Genomic DNA, 19,316 nt, shown 5'->3' on the forward strand with positions numbered 1-19,316 from the left:
ACCAAGATTGTGTTGACAGAATCTTGTTGGGACTGAGTTGGAAATATGCTTTTGTAAAAGTATTTCTGACTGAGTGCACTTAGCCATTTTTACATTAAGTACGTGTTTCAATCATTTTGTCGGAAAAGTGCTGAAAAATCATTAAAAGATAAGCGTATGTCCTCAACAAGTGTATGTCATCGTTACCAGTAGTATCATCAGTAGAGCAGCCATTGCTCTTGAAGGGTGGTGGTGGTTTGCGTAGTGACGTAACGACGTCAGTGCGTGCAGGGGACGCAGGCAGCGCAGAGTGGAGAGTGGAGTGCTGGTGTGGTGCGAGAGGATCAGTAGTGAGGAGTAGCTTAGTGAGGATACTTCGGCAACAGCGGGGTCTCGCTTAACGCAATGAGGATGCTGTACAATTCATGATAAATGGCGCTCTTTAGGCGGAAAATAAATCAGCGGTTGCTGACATTATTGTCGGTTTTCTTGTTTCCAGGTATGAATTATGTTTTTGTTAGTTGACCTTCGCTAGACTGTCAGAGACCGCGCGTTTAATATGGATAAATAAAGCCATCACTTTTCGTGGGGCATTCAAATAAAACATTTAGTTAATACCTTTTAAAGTGTTGTTTAGGTGGATGTAAAGTAAACATAGAATGGCACCGTCTGTAGACCTGTGCAATTATGTCTCAAATGATTATCAGGGTTTTTTTTATACCGTAATATATTTACAGTTACCTAAATACTATTACTGCATTTCACAATTTTAGCATTTTCAGTAAACTTGAAGCAGCCCGTTATTTTACACTGTACACAGTAAACCAATAACCCTTAACATGTATAGATAAGTCATTTTACCAGAATATATACTGTAAACATAAAGTCAGGAATACAGTCGTATGCAAAGGTTTGGAGACCCCTGTTCAAATGCCAGGCTTCTAGGATAATACACACAATACATCGAATCTAGAATTACTGTTTATTTGCTGAATTCAATATATTTATCAAATGTGGCATGTAAAAAGTTATGGTGCATTTATACTTTAATAAAAATAACATTTACATTAAATTACATTAAATTCAGGAAATAGATACTAACTGAATACTCAAATGTGTTTTCTCTGAATGATATTAACTTATTTTTACTTAGTGATTCAACTAAACATGACATTTGACCAGAGATGTCCAAATGTTTGTGTTGTTTGTGACTGTTAATTATTTAATATGTCAGTTAAAAATGGGACTGTAACAAGTGTTGCAGAATTAACCAATTCTGGGCAAATCTTTTGGGCACACCATGGCTATTTGAGATAAACGCAATAAATCATTGAATTTTACTGTCATGGTCTTGCCATGAAACTCCAGGGTCATTGTTAATCATCTAGTGGTTATAATCACATTAGTATATACCAACTTGAAATCTTTTTGTTGTTTATGATATGATGAACTATTATCACAGTAGTCAGATCAACCTGTTGTGAACCTAGATAAAACACATACCCATGACTAAGTGCATAATAATCAACAATCCAGTAGCTAACTATTATTACTATTATGTTTGGTTAATTAGGGAAGCCAAAATTGTAATAACTGTTGAACCATGGCCATCTGAGCAGCCCCTATAGCCCATTTTTTGTTTGGGATTTCTTAAATAATTAGATATCTGATTGCAAAGAGTTGTTTTGGTTATCCAGTGTTGGATTAGTATCTATTATAACTGTAGACACGAGTCCAACCATGAAAAGCCTATATAATTTCCCATAACAGTTCAGAAATGGCAAATGCCACATTTTGACATATGCAAAAATAAAGGGTTATACTGCAAAACCAAAATTGTAATTAATGATACATAACAGAATGTAGCTAAACACATGTAACTGATTTGTTTTTCATATCTATGATTTACATCAGAAAAAAATAATTACATTAATGACTTATTATTCTAGAAGTAAGCTCATTTAAAAAATGTTGTCCTACTAAGCTTTACACTGCCAGACTCAAGTTCCACTGAATTATCTGTTTGATAACTATTTAAAAATGTCTAACCCATTTATTCTCTTTTCTGCTTTGCTCTGGTCTCCTCTACTCTTGCAGCTGTTTTGTGTTTTAGTGAGCTGTCTTTTGTGACTGAACCCAGTGACAAGACAGTATTTCAGAATGATCATGTAAGGATAGACTGCATCGTCCAAGGAGAGCAACCTGTGGATGTAAGATGGCAGAAGAACGGGAAAAAACTTCTAGAGAGCGATCGGATTCATTTCTTACCCAATGGATCGCTGTATCTTTCATTTGTAAGAAGAGAGGGAGAACAGTCAGATGAAGGCTTCTATCAGTGCCTTGCTCGCAACAAGTATGGAGCAATTCTAAGCCAAAGAGCTCAACTAACAATCTCAGGTAAGTATCAGATGAAAAACTATTGAAAGCCACACACATTCTATGTGTGGCTACACCATTAGTACACTTTCTCAGCTTTCACAGAGCCTTGGGTCAGCATCCACTTACTATCACTGACATTGAAAAAAGAGTGTGTGTTGTTCAATTTAGATAACCTGAAACCTGAAAGGTTGTCTGACATGAATAGTGGGTATTTCTACAGTGTTAAGAAACTTACTACATAGGTGCTTTTCTGTAATTTCAGCTCTCTAACCTCTCTACCCGAAGAGGTAGTTTTGTGTAGTTAGCTTTTATTGGTACTTAGTTTCTCAGTTTAAAGGCCTATAACCCTATTAAAGGTTGAGTTAAAAGAACACTAAATCCTGGATGGAGAGTCTATTTTGAGACTCATAAAAATGTGAGGCACCTGTGAAAGAATGAGAAAAGTAGGAATGTCTTAAAGTTCTTAAAGTCTTTTTAGAACCACACACATCTGTTATGTGCTATGCCTTCTAGCTGCAAAAAAAACCCATGCAGTTGTGTTTTTGGCATTGTGTAGTTGCCACTGCTTCAAATGCTGTTTTCTGGTTGGCTACACATAGGAATCTGTAAATGGCCATTTCTATTGGTCTTTTTTTTCTTAGTGACCCTGGCCATGCCCTAAAAGTAAAAAAGCACTGCTCCAGGACTGTTTGTTTGGCTCCAGTACAGCTGTGTCTATTCACTTAGGCCAGTGAAGAGAATGACAAAAGAATCACTCAGCAGCCTAGCCTGTTATAATATGTATAATAATAATAAACATTATCATCTTGAAACTCAAGTAGAACGAGAGATCAGATGCAGTATGCTGTTACATACTATACTTTATGGTAAAATTATTATTTAGTACAATTATATTGTTAGATTTTATTGATTGGTTGCTGTAATGAAGCATGAATCCACAGACACATTTCCTTGCAAGTAACAAATGGTATGTAGTTTTTAAATGAATAAAAACTAAAATACCACACAAGACTTTAGGCCAGCATCTAAAGGGTTAAAAATGTCATGCTGCAAGGGCGACCTCATATTGGGGCTTTTTTGGGGGGAGGGGTCAGGCTATTGGTCGACTTTATTTGTAGCCTATGTGAGGGCCCATGGGAGAGGCCTAAAGGTCACAAAGGTTGTGGGACTGGCTTTGTCTTTTTTAGGGGGATTGGGCAGTGGCCCTGCCTGCTGCATGAATCCAACCTGATTAATGTGCTGGTGCTATTCACACAATCTGGCTTGTATAGTCAGTAGGTTATAGTCAACTGACCAAGATGTATTTTGGTCAGTTGAAAGAGGCGTGTTCTATAGTTTTGAGTTTTAATAAATATAGTGATTTTTTTTTAACAAGTTTTTTTCCAAGTGTATGGTCTCTAACATGTACAGGTAGACATCTCATGTCTTGTTTAAGAGAAACTATTATCTCACTCACCCCTTGTAGGTGCATTTTTCCTTGCAGAATCTTAGATACTGGTGTATATACTGGTGTATATATGACATATAGTTGGTCAGCTATTTAATTGGACTCTACGACACCTAAATTTATATAGTAGTAGCAAAACATGTCACGTTTTAAATATCCACTAATAAGCAATATTTCTAATTTTTTATTTCTAAGTTTCCTGAAAGAAAACAAAACTAGTATCTCCAGTTAAAGTTATATTTGTGCCTTAAACAATGAAGTTGGCTGGAAATCACCAAAGTAGTTGGTACTTAAATACTCTGATTGCATTCGATCATGGGGTTTCCCAGGCCTAGTTGAAAATGAGAGGACAGACGGCTCAAGTGACCCCTGACCTATGGCTGGAAACCTTTGTCCTATTTGATCTAGGCATTGATCTTCTCTTTATAACCTTGCTGACATCACAAGACTGGCCGGCTAGACACAAACACACATTACACACACACACACACATTAAAAGAGACATGCATATCTGTTTATTCCTAAAAGGAAACAAATTCTAATAGGTTAAAACACATTAAAAATATTTCCACATTTAAAGCACATATTAAAATTATCTTTTAACCTTGTTATCTGTATAGATGTTGCTTCCCCAGTACATTTTAATCAGTTTGAGAATTTAAAAGAATTTGAGAAAACTATTGGATTTGTATGTTATTAGCAACAGCTGCTTGACTAAATTAGTTAAACTTGAGCATGGATAAAACATTTTGCACAATTCTGAGAGCTCTTATATCATTAGAATAAGATAATTATCTTCCACGAATTTACACATGAGAGGTCTAATCAGGGTAGATATTTGAGAAGTTGGTACTCTGTAGGCTCTTGAATTTGGCATTGGTTAAGGTAATGACCAAAGAAAGGGCTAGTTCATTTCTCAATGTGATGCCCCATACGAAGAGGACTGTTGTTATTTGCTTCTGTGCTGTCATTAAGCTGCACATGTAAACAAAGCCTTTCTAATTCCTTGCCTTCCTCCAATTTAATTAACATGGGGGATTTTCACATCTAGAGATGAACATCCATTGATTTCCCCTCACATCCTTTACTAAGAGAGTTGGAGTGGGGGTGGGGATTGAAAAAGGTGGGAGAGAAAGTAGGGAGAGGGAGAGAGCCGGGTGTAATCCTTGGATCTTTGATATATTATTATAAAAATGTAACTGTTAACATGATCCTTTTTTTTTTTTTTTTTTTTTTTTTACAAATTTAAGCATAAAACACTTTTTTTACTGAAACATGATAGAGGGATGTAATGATAATATACTATTAGTAAAATCATAATCAATGTAAATAACCTTATTGTTACTGTTTCCTTGCTTTGTAACGTTGACACAGTTTTGCCTTATGTAATAAGATCTTGCTTCCTAAGGATATATTTTGAGAGCATCAGGTTCTGCCAATACATAAATCTGTTCATTTCAGTCAATATATTTAATGAATTATCTCTTGTAGTAAATAGGCTAATTATTGATTAAAGATGATCTATGAGTGAACCATTATTTATTGCCACCGGTTCATTGATCAATTGATTTAAAAAGGTCAATGGTTATTGTATAAAACCTCAACTTTGTCATATACAGTATATTTACAGATATTGCTATTTTGAGAATGAAACAGTGGTTATATTGTTGGATAGTTGAGAGTACTGGGGGAGAGTGTCAACTATGTATGTAAACTTACACACTGCTAAATCTGAAAACTACGTTTGTTAAAGGGGCATAGTTACATTTGGAAGTTTTAGTAGTGGACAATACCTCACACATAGAAAAATACAATTATTTACAATAAATAACCCAAACAAACAACAAAGTAAAAGGCAACACCATTTCCAAATAGCAATATGGCAGCATATACTTTGTGTTTATGGTTTCCAGTTCAAATGCAGTCTGGCAAATGTGGGAAGGGATACATTGAATTTTAAATGGATACAGCCTTTATAAAACAGTCTACTCTGAAACTATATTTTGTATGTGTTACAAATGTGTTTTAATTGTCTTGAGCTGGAATCTAAAAAATTGCCATTTGTCTCTCGTTTTTGTGTTTAGGTATAGTATCTTTTGTGACCCAGCCCTCTCCTGTGGTGGTGAATACAGGCTCTGTTGCTAGGTTTGCATGCAGTGTCCGTGCCAACCCAGCAGCCATTATCACATGGGAGCTCAACCAAAGACTTTTGCCTTTACAGAAAGAAAGGTAAGTAGTCGATTTGGTTGAAGATATGCTCTAATATAGTACAATTACAAGACACAGGTGGTTGCTTTCAATCATGCAAATTGATAACCAACCGAAATAATATTTTCTTGCTTGATTTCTAGAATCACAGTGTTGCCAAATGGAGTGTTGCAGATTCATGAGGTAAAACCAGAGGATGCTGGGTCTTATCGCTGTGTGGCCACCAACATTGCCAGTCAAGTGAAAAGCAGAGAAGCCATGCTTACAGTTAATCCAGGTGTGTGCATATATGTGTCATTGTCTAAGTAGATCTGAACATACAAGGTGAGCCAAAACATTAGGACCACCTACCTACTATGCTGTCAAAACAGCCCTGACTTGTGGATACATGGATTCCAAAAGTCATCCTGTGGTATCTGATACAAGGACAACTTCAGCATTGTCATTCAGCTTCTGTATGTTGCAGACTGGATTGTTTAGAGTGCACCAGGTGCCATCTATTTTGTTCATAAATGATGCACACATGCCGAGCCTTGCTGTTTTAAGGTAATTCAACCCAGTTGTCTGGCCGTAATGATATGGCCCTTATTAAAGCCACTCAGGTTTTAATGCTGCTCATATCTGCTGCATTTAACACATGTACACAAGTAACTACCATCAGCCCATCATATAATGTATCCCTCATCGTGATCTGCACAACTGTTACGAAATAAGCATTACTGTGCACAATTTGAGTGAAAAAGTGGAGTAAAAAGGAATTTACTCTGTAGTAAGGATGTACAAATCTGATACTAATACTTGGATTGTTATTTGTTTTGGCTTTACTGTTTCAACTGGTTTATGATATCAGTGTATATAATATATAAGCATTATTCACAATTTGTCTTAAATCATGCAGAAGCTTGCATGTTATTAAAGCAGTATTGAGGATTTTAATAGCAAAGGAAATGTTTTGACAGACAAGCAAAAGAGCTGCACTTTTAACTTTTGTCACTTTTTTTTTAGTGTATGGACATAGGCAACTTATGAAGCCTCAAATCATAGCAGGTCCGCAGAACATCAGTGCTGGTCTTCACCAGACTGTTGTGTTGGAGTGTGTCGCAGAGGGGAACCCTCGGCCTCTGGTGTCCTGGAGCAGGGCCGACTCCAAGCCTATAGACGTGTTTGGTGCCAAAATAATGGGCAATGGAAACCTTATTATCTCAAAGGCAAACACCCAGCACACCGGAGTTTACTTGTGCAGAGCAACAACACCACGCACACGGAACTTTACACTTGCTGCTGCAAACCTCACTGTTCTGGGTTAGAAGAATTATATTAAATATGTTATTGCTGTGCATGTTTCAGTTCATTATTTAGCCTCTATTTAAAAATACCAGCTGGTCAGTTATGTAGTTGTTGCTAACTTTTCTAAATCTGTTATACCACAGTACCCCCATCTTTTGTGGAAAAGCCAGAGAGTCAGACGCGACCTAGAGCTGGCACAGCTCGCTTTAGCTGCCAGGCTGAGGGTGTGCCATCTCCTCGCATCTCGTGGCTGAAGAATGGAGAAGTCATACACTCCAATGGCAGGATCAAGATGTACAATAGGTAGGTCTTCAGCACTGAAGTGCAAATTTAGTAACCTTTTGTTTTTGCACAGTGAGTTAAATGAGTGGGGAGCATTAATTCACAAAACAGGGAAAGTAGGGGAAGTAGAAGAAAGATTTTTCTTTACATCTGTCCATTTAGTGGACTGCTTGTAAATAAGAACTATCAGCCATTACAGTTACCATGGGAGGAGGAATTTGGGAAAGGTTTTTTGTGCCACAAATTGATTTGTACTCAAATTATAATTCATGCAATTAATGCAAACATAAACGTTAGAATCTTGCAACCAATCAAGTTCACCTGTTTTGGCACCATTACCCTTAAGCTTAAGAAAAACTACAGCTAAAGCCTTCACAGCTTAAGAAAGTAATTGTTGTCAATGGCTAAATGATAATGACTGTGTTGTTCTTTATGTTTACAGTAAACTGGTAATAACCCAGATCATTCCTGAGGATGATGCCATATACCAGTGCCAGGCTGAAAACTCACAGGGCTTGATTCTGTCCATGGCACGGCTGATTGTTGTCATGTCAGAGGATCGACCCAGCGCTCCCCGAAATGTCCATGCTGAGACAATATCTAGTTCTGCCATCTTACTGGCCTGGGAGAGGCCTCAGTACAATGCAAATAAAGTCATTGCCTACTCAGTGCACTACATGAAGGCAGAAGGTAAGAGTTTAAATAATAAGGAAGGGGACAAAATGCAGAACAGAGAGTGAGGGCCTGCTGTTATTGAGTAGTAAACATGACAATATACACTCTTATACACTTATAAATATAACAGTGCAACATGTGGTACAATAGTTATGGCATATTTATTATTTAAGTAATCCAGCCAGATTTTAGTAATTGCCTAAAAACTTAGGTGTGTTATTAAGTTGAACTCAGTTTGTGATAAATTCGGGATAACCAGATACTTTGTTTAGAATTGCGTGAGTACTAAGATATTTAAATCTCAGTGATTTGAGGGTGTTAGCTACTTCAGTGTTGACCATCTGTTATTTTCATACCATAGTGAGGTCAGGCCAGGGGAACGGAGCAGATTAGCTATTGTCCACTCTTAAGTGGGCTTTAGTTACTCTTAAAGGCACAGTTCACACACTCGGCTTTGGGCATTTCCTTTGGTTTTTATCCTTCTTGCAAAGCTATGAGCATATGCAGAGTGTAATTTCCGTTGTCATCATTATATTGAGGATTTAAAAATTGTTTTATATTCACACCAACACATTTGCAGTACCTGGTTTCCTGATGTCATGTGTCATATTTTTCTCAAATAATGTGTATAGAGTGTACAGTTGGTCAATGCATTGTGCAATAGTTCGATCTTCTACAGTCTGGGATTGAGGGGTATTTAAATTGAATTATTTATCTGTTTTGTAATTGAAATTGAAATTGAAATTATGCTTGTAAAGCTATAAACTATAACAAATGAACCCAAATTATGGTTTCTATATGAAAACAATATTACCTAATGTATTGGCAATACATCATCACCTCAACAGGATCTTATTTGTATATTATTACAGGAATTGGATAAAATTATTTACAGACAGACTAAAGTTTATGTGGTTGTTCTCAGGTCTGAACAATGAGGAGTACCAGGCAGTGATTGGAAATGACACAACTAGTCACATTGTGGATGATCTTGAGCCAGCATGCAACTACACATTTTATATAGTGGCCTACATGCCGATGGGAGCCAGCCGCATGTCCGAGCAAGCCACACAACACACACTGGAGGATGGTGAGTGCAGCACTGTCACGGTGTTGTTTTTTTTACTGGTGTGCCAAAATTAGACAGATCAACAATGTAGACAGTTGTGTACATTGACTTCCGCTTTGATCTTTTATATTTTTCTCTTCCTACTACATCTGTTTAATGTGCCCTTTTAAAGCAGTGTAAACATTTTAAGCTTTATAGCACTTGAGTGGACAAACTTCTGAGAATATGCACATTGTTCAACACAAACAATTTTTCATTATAAGTAATTTCACACTTTTACAATACGTTTATTTAAATATAATTTTTTGCAAATCACTTCATAATCTGAAATTTTTGTAAACAAAAATAAAACACTCCTAACTATATTCCACTCTCTTCTTGTGCCTCAGTGCCTCTCCGTACCCCTGAACTGAGCCTTACTAGCAGAAGCCCTACTGACATTCAGGTGTCCTGGCAGCCGCTTTCTGCCAAACTCAGTCGTGGCCGTGTCTCTGCCTATCGGCTGTCCTTCCGTACAGCTGCAGATGAACAGGTAAGCTCAGTAGAGCTGCCTGGAATTGGGCAGAACTCCACCCAGCACTTACTTCAGGGCCTGGAGCCAGACACCATCTACCTGCTGCGCATTGCAGTGTCCACCGGGGCAGGCTGGAGCCAACCATCTGCCTGGAGCTCCCACCGCACACCTAAAAACTCCAGAGTTATGGGTGAGAGCAAAAAATCTTAATAATTCTGTTGCAAAAAGATGATTTGTTGACTTATATTCAATTTAGTCAGAGATTAAATATGCTTAAGCAACTTGCTGTTAAGGATATGCCAGTCTGATACATTTTGGTATTGGGTTAATAATGGGGTACAATGCTAGCAGATGATATTTTACATTTTTCAGTCATACTAATCTATTTTTTGCCATGGATGAGAATGTGTAATGCTGATTACCACCACACATGTAATGTCTTACATAACACAGCAGTAAAAGCTTGAGAGAGTCAGCTCAGTTCCTTAGTGTAAGGTTTTTGTTGCTACTCAAGAGCTTTAATATTAGTAGTATATTACATTTAAAAATGAGAGGCCTGGTCGATCTGCAAGTATATCAATATTGCAACAACTACATTAAATTGGTTTATTATTCTTACTCATTATTTGGTAAATAGGTTTTTATTACAGAGAGTGTATATGTAAAGGTTTAACTCAACAGCATTAATGTTTTTGCCATATTGTACACCACTATGTTTTTAGTTTAAAGCAACTGAGTTTAAATCTATAAGTTCAGTAATATTTGTGACCTAGCGCTTGAATCTGTTTAAGTAAAGGCTATTTTAGTTAGGCAGCATGAATAAGCAGAAGCAGCCAGCTTGTAGCCTAGCAGCTGCATGCAGATCTACATTGTTAAGGCATTAAGTTTGTTGCTCACTGACCCCTAACCTGGTCCATTAGTCAAGGGCTGAGGGCCAGCTCAGTCATGGGTCATAAAGAGAAAGGCCCTAGGCTAAATATGGTCTTGGAAAAGAATGGGACAATTCCAGATGCAGCAGAGATAAGTGGCAAATGTAAATACGCCCCAACGGCATTTATTTATCCTCTTTAAACTAAGTATTTGGTTGGTAAAACTGTACTGGTTGCACTGTATGGAAGGGACATGGTGTTGATAATGATGTTCATCGCATTCAAAATGACCGCAATTCTGTTTTCAGATAGCAAAATTAATTAGATTGTCTTATACGTTTCTACAATTGTTCTACAATTTGTACAGTTTGTTTCCACAATATAATTATGTTTTAATGTATAATTATTGTATAATATTATATAATTATTTGTCTACAGTACCACCAGCCCCTAATCTGGAATTGGAGCCGTTTAACTGCACCGCCATTACTGTACGCTGGCACCCTTTACCCAGTGATGCTGTCATTCAGGGTTACAAACTCTCCTGGCAACCTGATGGCCAAGCACAGAACACAACCATCCAGTTCCGTCCTCAGGACTACCAGCACACAATTACAGCACTCGGTAAGAGTTTGGGTTCATATGTCTATTAACTTATCTAATAATGGGTGTACTGGGTTACCATCTTGGTTTAGTGGTGTATTACTGATTTTGCACTTAGCCTTTGCACAAAATACCTTTGTGTTTAATGTTTATGGCTAATATTTAGTTTATGTAATTAGCGTTTAATGGTTTTAGGTTTTGACACTTTTATATTAAGGTCATCAAATTTCTTTCTGATCAGTACTTGCCACTAGTCTGTTCTGCCTTATACGTAGTCCCTCTGATCAGCGGGCTGCTGGCTTTGTGTGTCACCTATTTGCCCTCAGTGTCAAAGGTTACAACCCAGATATTTCATTCTCCTTTTTCCCAGCCTTGTTCTTTCCACCATCATGGCCGTCTATTGTGATAGGGTCTTGTGTGTAGCAGAAGCACTTGAGACCATCCCACTCTAGTTTCCAGCTGGACACTGCAGCTTAAACAATAACTTTGACATTTGGTCAGAGTTGGACAAACAAAGCAGGGTCACCAGAGTGCAGAACTTAAAAAAGTTGCAAAATCATTTTTTTTGCCCTTATCCTTCAAATGAAAAATGCATTCTAGGACACCGTGGCCTGGTTTCTTTGGTTGCTTTCATGTTTGCCTCATGCTTAAAACATAAAAGGAAAGTGAGAGTTATCCTGACCTGCTCTGTGAATCTGTACATAAAGTTTTATCTCAGGCTGACCTCTAGACCTAAAGTAATAGGAATGGAGTCCCAGGAGACAGACAATCCCAGCAGCTGGAAAGCTCCTGTGACTGTGGCCCATGACCTCTCACCTTGTGTCCCTAAAACCTTTCACACTCTCCTAAAAAACTCATTTATAGCAACTTCTTTCAATGATTTGTAGCCAGATAACATGTCTCAAGGCCAAAATGACAGCACAGTTTCAGTTTAATTATGGGGTAAATCAGATTGGATATTTAATAAAAAGAAATATTATTTTAATTGTCTTCATATGTAAAGACAGGACAGTCAAAATGATTTAGTTGCATATACTATCAAAAAAAAGTTGGATTCAGCCATAGTCCAGGTGTCCATAGAGTTTGGCCTGCTATCATTTCCTGATTGTTATTCCACTGCCCAAATTTAGTTACGTAACTAAATGGCTGCCTGTGGTGTTGCTGTTAATGTGTAGAATGAAAGCAGCCCATAAATGCAGCTCATATGGCTCCAGACCTTGACCTGATAAAGTTTTATTTGAACCAGCCGTTTGCTATCTATACTATTACTGATGTTTGACACTTCTGATCTTGTCTTTAAAATACTAACATCACCCATTTCATCCTGACCTTTTGTTGGAACTGGATTGTCATGCATATGTTAAAACCTATTTTTAGACAGAAGCATTTACCAGAGCAATGCTATATGCTAATTATTGTTAAACCTGTTATGAGAGATGAACATAAAAGCAGAGCTGATCAGTCACCTTACAATCACCATTTTTACTCTTGCTGAATTTGTCTTTCAAAAATGTCTTTGTATTTCCGTCATTGCAGAACCAAGAAGAAAGTATCATGTAAAGATTTTGGCCTTCAGCACTCAGGGTGATGGCTACCAGGCACATCAAATTGTCAGCACAAATGGCTGCCCTTGTGAGTCTACCTTTAATATACAGGACAAACTTTACATAATGCTGGAACTGTTTGGAAAATAGCTAAGCATGTATCTCTTTACTGTCTAGCTACTCCAAACCGAAGGTTGGCCACTCTGCCTGCTCCAGACCATGTCCATGGTCAGACGAACAGCTCCTCAGCTGTAAGACTTAGCTGGGGTCGTCCTGCCTTCAGTTCGGGAAAACCAGTCAGCTATTCTATTCGTTATGGCCCTGTAGCTCCATACAACGCTTCTGCTGTACGCTACCTTCAAACGTAAGTCCATACGTAAGGGCAATGTTGTAAAAAATAGTCACTTATATAGTCACTTTCTTTAGTATGTCTCTGCTTGTTTGGTGTTTGGTGATCATATGAACTGTGTATTTTACTTATTTTCTGACTTTTTGTGTGTGTTTTTTTAGGACTGAACAGACAGTGATGGTGCAGGGACTAATGTCGAACACACGCTATGAGTTTACTGTGCGTTTACACATGGATCAGATGTCCAGTCCCTGGAGTTCTCCCATATATCTGAGAACTCTCTTAGAAGGTGATTATGTGGACAAGACCTAAACCACTTTAGTCACTTAAAGATTTCTTAGCTCCCTACCAGTGTATTTTAAACATTTGGTCATCTTGCTGGGCCATAATATTAAAGCTAAATGAAATGAATAACATTTTTATGTTACTTTTTTCATCTTTTCTAGCTCCATTATTTCCGCCTCTGGCGGTGAGAGTGACTCTGATAGAGGATGACACAGCACTGGTGTCCTGGAGAGAGCCGGAACAACCAAATCTGACTGTAACACACTATACTATCCACTATGCCCTGCAGAGAGCATGGCTTGCTGCAGAGTGGAAGGTCCTACAGAGAGAAGGTGTGCTAATCAGTTAACAATGATATTTTTAAAAAATTACAGAGTCCTTGTTTGCTAAATGGGAAGGGATTGACAGACTGTTCTGGATGCCTGCGACAGAAAATAAAACAAAATTAACTAAACTTTGTGACAGGATAAAAAGACTTTGGCTTGCTAACTTAACAGCTACAACCACTTAAGCATGATTTAACAACTAAATGCACTTTGACTTTATTTCACAATTTAGGAATATAATCTGGCCGATGCTAAACTCAAACTTTTATTACTGGTTAGCCTATTAGTAGCTATGTTAAAATGAGCAAACTTTAGATGCCACAACATGTCTTTACAGATATTCTTAACAGTTGTATTACTATTGTATATTAAAAGACTGAGATATACAATTTGTACATTACAGGCAGCAATACAATGGCTTTGTTGGAGAAACTGGAGTCTGGTAATATCTACCTGGTAAAGGTCTCGGCTTCAAACCAGGCAGGTGATGGACCTTTCTCCAGCATAGTGGAACTTTCTGTGCCAAGGCTTAAAATGCACCCAGGCAAAAACCCTCGCCAGACCAAGACTATAGGTACTAACAGAGATGTCTTTAAATCACTTCTTCTTTTGTTTTATTTAAAAAACATAGCAAAGTTTTATACATGGTATTACTTATAATATGTCTGTTTTTTATTTTATTACAATATAAAATCCTGATTGACCTGACCTGACCTGTGTATTTTTTGTATTACAGATGGTCTCTACCATTTGGATCAGAAATCTATGACTGGCATTATTATTGGTGTGTCTATAGCACTGGCATGCATCGTCATCTGTTTCTTCATCCTCATCACTAAAAGCAAAACCAGGTTTGATCATTTGTATTCACTCGCTATTAGAGTTTAATTAAAAGAGATGTACATATGCTTACTAAAAAATACTTTGTTTTTCTCTCTTTAGGAAATCTTTATCTTCAAAGATGATTGAACGGGACAATGCTGGGGTCATTAATAATGGTATACCACCAGTCAATCAACAGCAGGTAGAGAATGCTGAGGTTTGGCTGCCAATGATGGGCAACCACTTTATAGATACCAAGGTAAGAATATAAATGATTGCATTTTCAACTTCCTACAAGGTTCAATGATTTTAAATTGCATTCATATAATTATTTATTTTTAGGGTGGGCCAGCGCCTACTCACAGCTCAAGTAAAAAGTGGACCATTTTCAGCCGTGCAGAAAAGCACATTTCAAAAAAACAGGTAACTTAAGAATATTTTTGTTCAGCAAAATATTACTAATACTTACCATTATATAAGGCTGGGCATATACATTTACAATGATGCCTGTATTCCAGGTTACGGACCGAGCATGTTTCTGTGAGGTGGGAAAGATGGTGCTGCAGTGTGAGCAGGAGCAGCCAGTTGCCTCTCTTCAGCCCTCATCCCTGCAGATCTTCTATCGACCACTGGGGGAGTCAGAAAGCTCTCAGACCAGTGAATCCAGCACAGAAACATCAGATTCTGGAAACTACTCTAACGATGAGGCAGAACAGCACATTCCTAACAATCAGCTATCCATTGTGTGTGAGGACAATAGGTGTGACACTGCTGGAGTGTTTCAGAGTGAAAAAACATCGAGCTGTGTTGTAAACATCAGTCCACATGCCTTGGCTTAAATCTTGCTCCAGATCACCTCACTTAATCCTACATGTTGTTCTCAAATACTTTAAGCAGCCAGTGATGCAGGTCAAGGAGTTTGTGCGGTCTGTTTTTTCTGTTATTTTTGTAGAGACCGTGGAGAAAGCTATTAGTGCCAAAAATCACTGTCTTCTACAAAATATTCAAATAGCTTCACAAAACAAGCTCACTAGCTTACCAATATTGCACAATCAGGATACAAGCAAACCCTTAAACTGATCCTGATCCCTTGGACATTTTCTGATCTGCTTAAGAGGAGTGAGCATGATCAGAAGATGTCAGAGACCTGTTGAGCTATTTGAGATCTAATTATGACGAATGTACTTCCTACTTTTTGTTTTCATCTGTTTATTCAGAAGAAAACATGCCTCACCAAGTAATGAATGTCTGTTAGTCTATAGAATGTTTTCTTTTTTTTTTCTTGTATTTTTTTTCCTTTGTGTTTCACACTAGAGGAACTTGCATCCTCTACTGACTAGCTACCTCACTTTGCGTTTTAACACTTACTCAGTTTGGGATTATTTATAAACCAATTTTTACATGTGCTTACTGTTTCGTATTAAGCAGTATATAGTATCTCAGTTTCCTTATTCAAACTGGAGCTGCTAAAGCATAAATGACAGCAAAGTCCTAAGTTTAAAGCAGTGTTTTTGCATTGCTTACTTTTATTACTACCTCCTCTTATCAGAATTTTGTTGTGTGAAATATTAGGAAAATGATTTATGAAGACATAGACTTCTAATTTTGCTCATGGATTACGTTGATGGTCCATTTTTTGTTGTAAGGTACTTTATTTAAGATAACTTTGTTTTGTTCATTTTTCTTCTCAGAATTGTTTGTGAGATTGAGATCAGTTTGGGAAATTCATTTGTACATGTTTTTTTAATGGAAGACTTCAGTTGAAGTATGTTTGGGTTATTATTAATTTGTATTACTTATCTCTTGATAAGTAAGAAATAACCAAATATTAGATGCACTTGTGTTTCAGTGCATCAAACTTTGAAAGCTTTAAAACACAATGGCCTTATGGTGCAGGTCCATTTTGCAATATATAAATATATAAAAGATGCCTGATCCAAAGAATGAATGAGCAAATGATGTAGAATGATGCCAAAAATACTGATACCTCCAAAGATATATATATTTCTTTATATTTAAGTGCCACAGAGTATGCAGTTTCAGCTTTAAGTCACTGGATAAGCCAATGACTGAATTGTTTCATGTTAGCTTTAGTGTTTATCTATTTGATTAACACAAGACTTTCCTTTGTGATCTTACTTTTGTAGATTGTAGATAACCAGCAGCGGTGACAGATGCTATTATCCAAAGAGTTGTTTACTTCTTTAATTGGGTTGGACAAAAACATCCCAAATAACTTAACATCAGTTGCCTTTCCTATGCCTTGTGAGATGACATATGACTAATGAACAATTGTTTTTTGAAGGAAGGAAATTTCTGTACCAGTCAAAAGTTTGGACAGACCGACTAAATTTTTTTTTACTCATTTTTACTTTTTATAATGATAGTTAAAACATCAAAAATATGACATTTATATATACGATGGGAACCAAAAGTATGAGACCAATAGAACTGAATGTTGTTACTGAATGACTTTCTCCTACTTTTGCCACCCCCTGTGTGTGTGGGTATGTCCATTTTGTTGTATGTGAACTGTTATGGTCATAAATAATGTTTACATAGGCACACTATTTCTATCTGTTTTATAAATACATTTGAACACAATCTCAAGTCAGTCATGTCCAAACTTTTGATTGGTACTGTGTGTATTAGTACGTCAGTTGTTAATTCAGTATATGCAGTGAGTCAGTAACATTTTGAACAATGTTATTGCATAGACCTGACAAAATTTAATCAAACTGTTTGAAGACGACCCCTTTAAATGAGGTGCAACAAAATCACTTTTTTACACAGACTAATATTTCTTGCCAAAGATTATGGTCACCGTAGTATATCGAGTAGATTGTGCTTTTTATACTCATAAAGTTGCATTTTGTTTTGACCACTGCACCATAAACCTCAATTGTTTCAAAGACATGCTGCATTACATGCTTTTACAATAAATGAAAAATCTCTAAGAATGTAAACATAATGCTGAATAGACTGACTACATGTAATGGATGTTTCACAAGGGGTCCTTGTCATGTTTTATTTTGCTTTACTATGTTTTCTCTATTCAAATTATGACTTATGGAATTCAGTAGGATTGATCAGTCATGGAAAACCTACAGATCTGTGGGTCTCTTGTTTTGAAGCTTTATTTTAATACAGAATGTGTTTACCCCACTGTGGGTAAAAATGTTGGTATTTAATGTTCTATAATTTTTGACCGATGCTTTGGTCAGATGTGGCCAAATTATCTGTCACATGTTTAAACGTACCGTTTTCTTTGTAAATTATGAATAAACTGTGTTTATGTGTTTGTGTTAAGTTTCTAGAAAAGAACCCTTTTGTCCTGAAGTGTTAACAGTGCTTTTTAGAAAACAATATTGAAGTGATATGCTGCTTTACCAGTTTTATACATACCAAAGATGGTCAGAACAATGCAGTTTAATAAAAAAAATTTCTTAAATGTTGATGTGGTTGTCTTGTGTGATTTCATCAGTTCTAATGGGTTCTAATGGGTGGGTTCAGCTATTTTTCTAATATTTCAGAATAAAATCAATGAATGAATCTCCACAAACAGACATGCAGTAGACTTGGTCAAACAACACAAACTTAAGAGACCAACTTACTTACAATTTTTGTCCTGCTAGAGCTGCCCCATTTAACACCTAAAACAAGGTGAATTTGACTGGCTTGGACAGATCTCTACTCTCAATGATGCCTGTGACTTTTGGGATGAAATACAACACCAAATGTGAATCAGAACTTATTGCCTAATCAGTGTTAGACCTGAATAATGCCCTTGTGGCTAAATAAAAGTCAATCCTTGTAGACATGTTTCAAAACCTTGCGAATATTCCTCCCAGAGAGATAGAAAGAGTTCACTCCTAAAAAAAAAACCAATTATTCATTCTTATGATTTTGGAAGAAGATGTTAACAATTAGTAGTGGTGTTTTGATTTTCACATATTTTTGACCATGTCTATATTAAGCAAAGGTTTACTAATTTACCTCTTTATGATTTAATTGTATTTATTTTTATTTAAATATAAACTACCTTAGGTCAATTTTGCATTTGATAGATGTGTTTGTGATGTATGTTAATTGCTGCTACTGCAATTTGCTTTGCAGATCAATAAAGTAATCATTCATTAAATCAATCAATCAATCAAAATCTATTCCTATGGATTCTTGGCAGTAATGAAGAACAAAAAACAAGTATTTGTATGGGATCCCTAATACATTTTCAAAACCTGGTTTTCAGAACTCACAACATTTTCTATTTTTTGGGAGAGTTGTTTTGAATACTTTATGTACTTTAACCATTTCAATTCATACTAATTTCTGTGCATATTTTACCAATAAATAATAGACATTTTGCATGACAGTGTAAAAGAACAGGTATGCATGAGTGTCTTTGAATGAGGTTTCTTCTCACTACTGCTGAAAAACTGCAACCTCTGCTATGTGGTACTGTTTTCAGCATGAGTAGTAGAGATAAACATGGAGCATAGTGTGACTCTGTACATTGTACAGTAATAATTCACTGCTGCCTGGTATAGAAAGAAGTCTGTGACTGCACATGTGTTGATGAGGACGGGTGCTAGTCTGTGGCTCTCCTTGGCCATAGAAAGGGTTGTGTAAGCGACAGGGGAATTGTATTGAGGAAATGAAAATTACAAAAGTGGAGGAA

General features: G+C 36.8%; 1 protein-coding gene across 1 annotated transcript; it reads left to right on the forward strand.

Annotated features, from left to right (window-relative positions):
* The first annotated feature begins 411 nt into the window (after nt 1–411).
* Nucleotides 412–15,477, forward strand: prtgb (protogenin homolog b (Gallus gallus)). The gene is made up of 19 exons (XM_063002409.1): nt 412–478; nt 2,077–2,376; nt 5,890–6,034; nt 6,157–6,290; nt 7,019–7,315; nt 7,444–7,603; nt 8,025–8,272; nt 9,183–9,347; nt 9,716–10,030; nt 11,148–11,333; nt 12,849–12,944; nt 13,034–13,220; nt 13,367–13,494; nt 13,652–13,822; nt 14,220–14,390; nt 14,553–14,667; nt 14,759–14,897; nt 14,981–15,061; nt 15,157–15,477. The coding sequence occupies exons 1-19, from the start codon at nt 412–414 to the stop codon at nt 15,475–15,477; spliced, it is 3,426 nt and encodes a 1,141-aa protein (XP_062858479.1).
* The last annotated feature ends 3,839 nt before the right edge of the window (nt 15,478–19,316 follow it).

The sequence above is a fragment of the Trichomycterus rosablanca genome, chromosome 1 (genome assembly GCF_030014385.1).
Source record: "Trichomycterus rosablanca isolate fTriRos1 chromosome 1, fTriRos1.hap1, whole genome shotgun sequence".
In the NCBI taxonomy this organism is placed as follows: domain Eukaryota; kingdom Metazoa; phylum Chordata; class Actinopteri; order Siluriformes; family Trichomycteridae; genus Trichomycterus; species Trichomycterus rosablanca.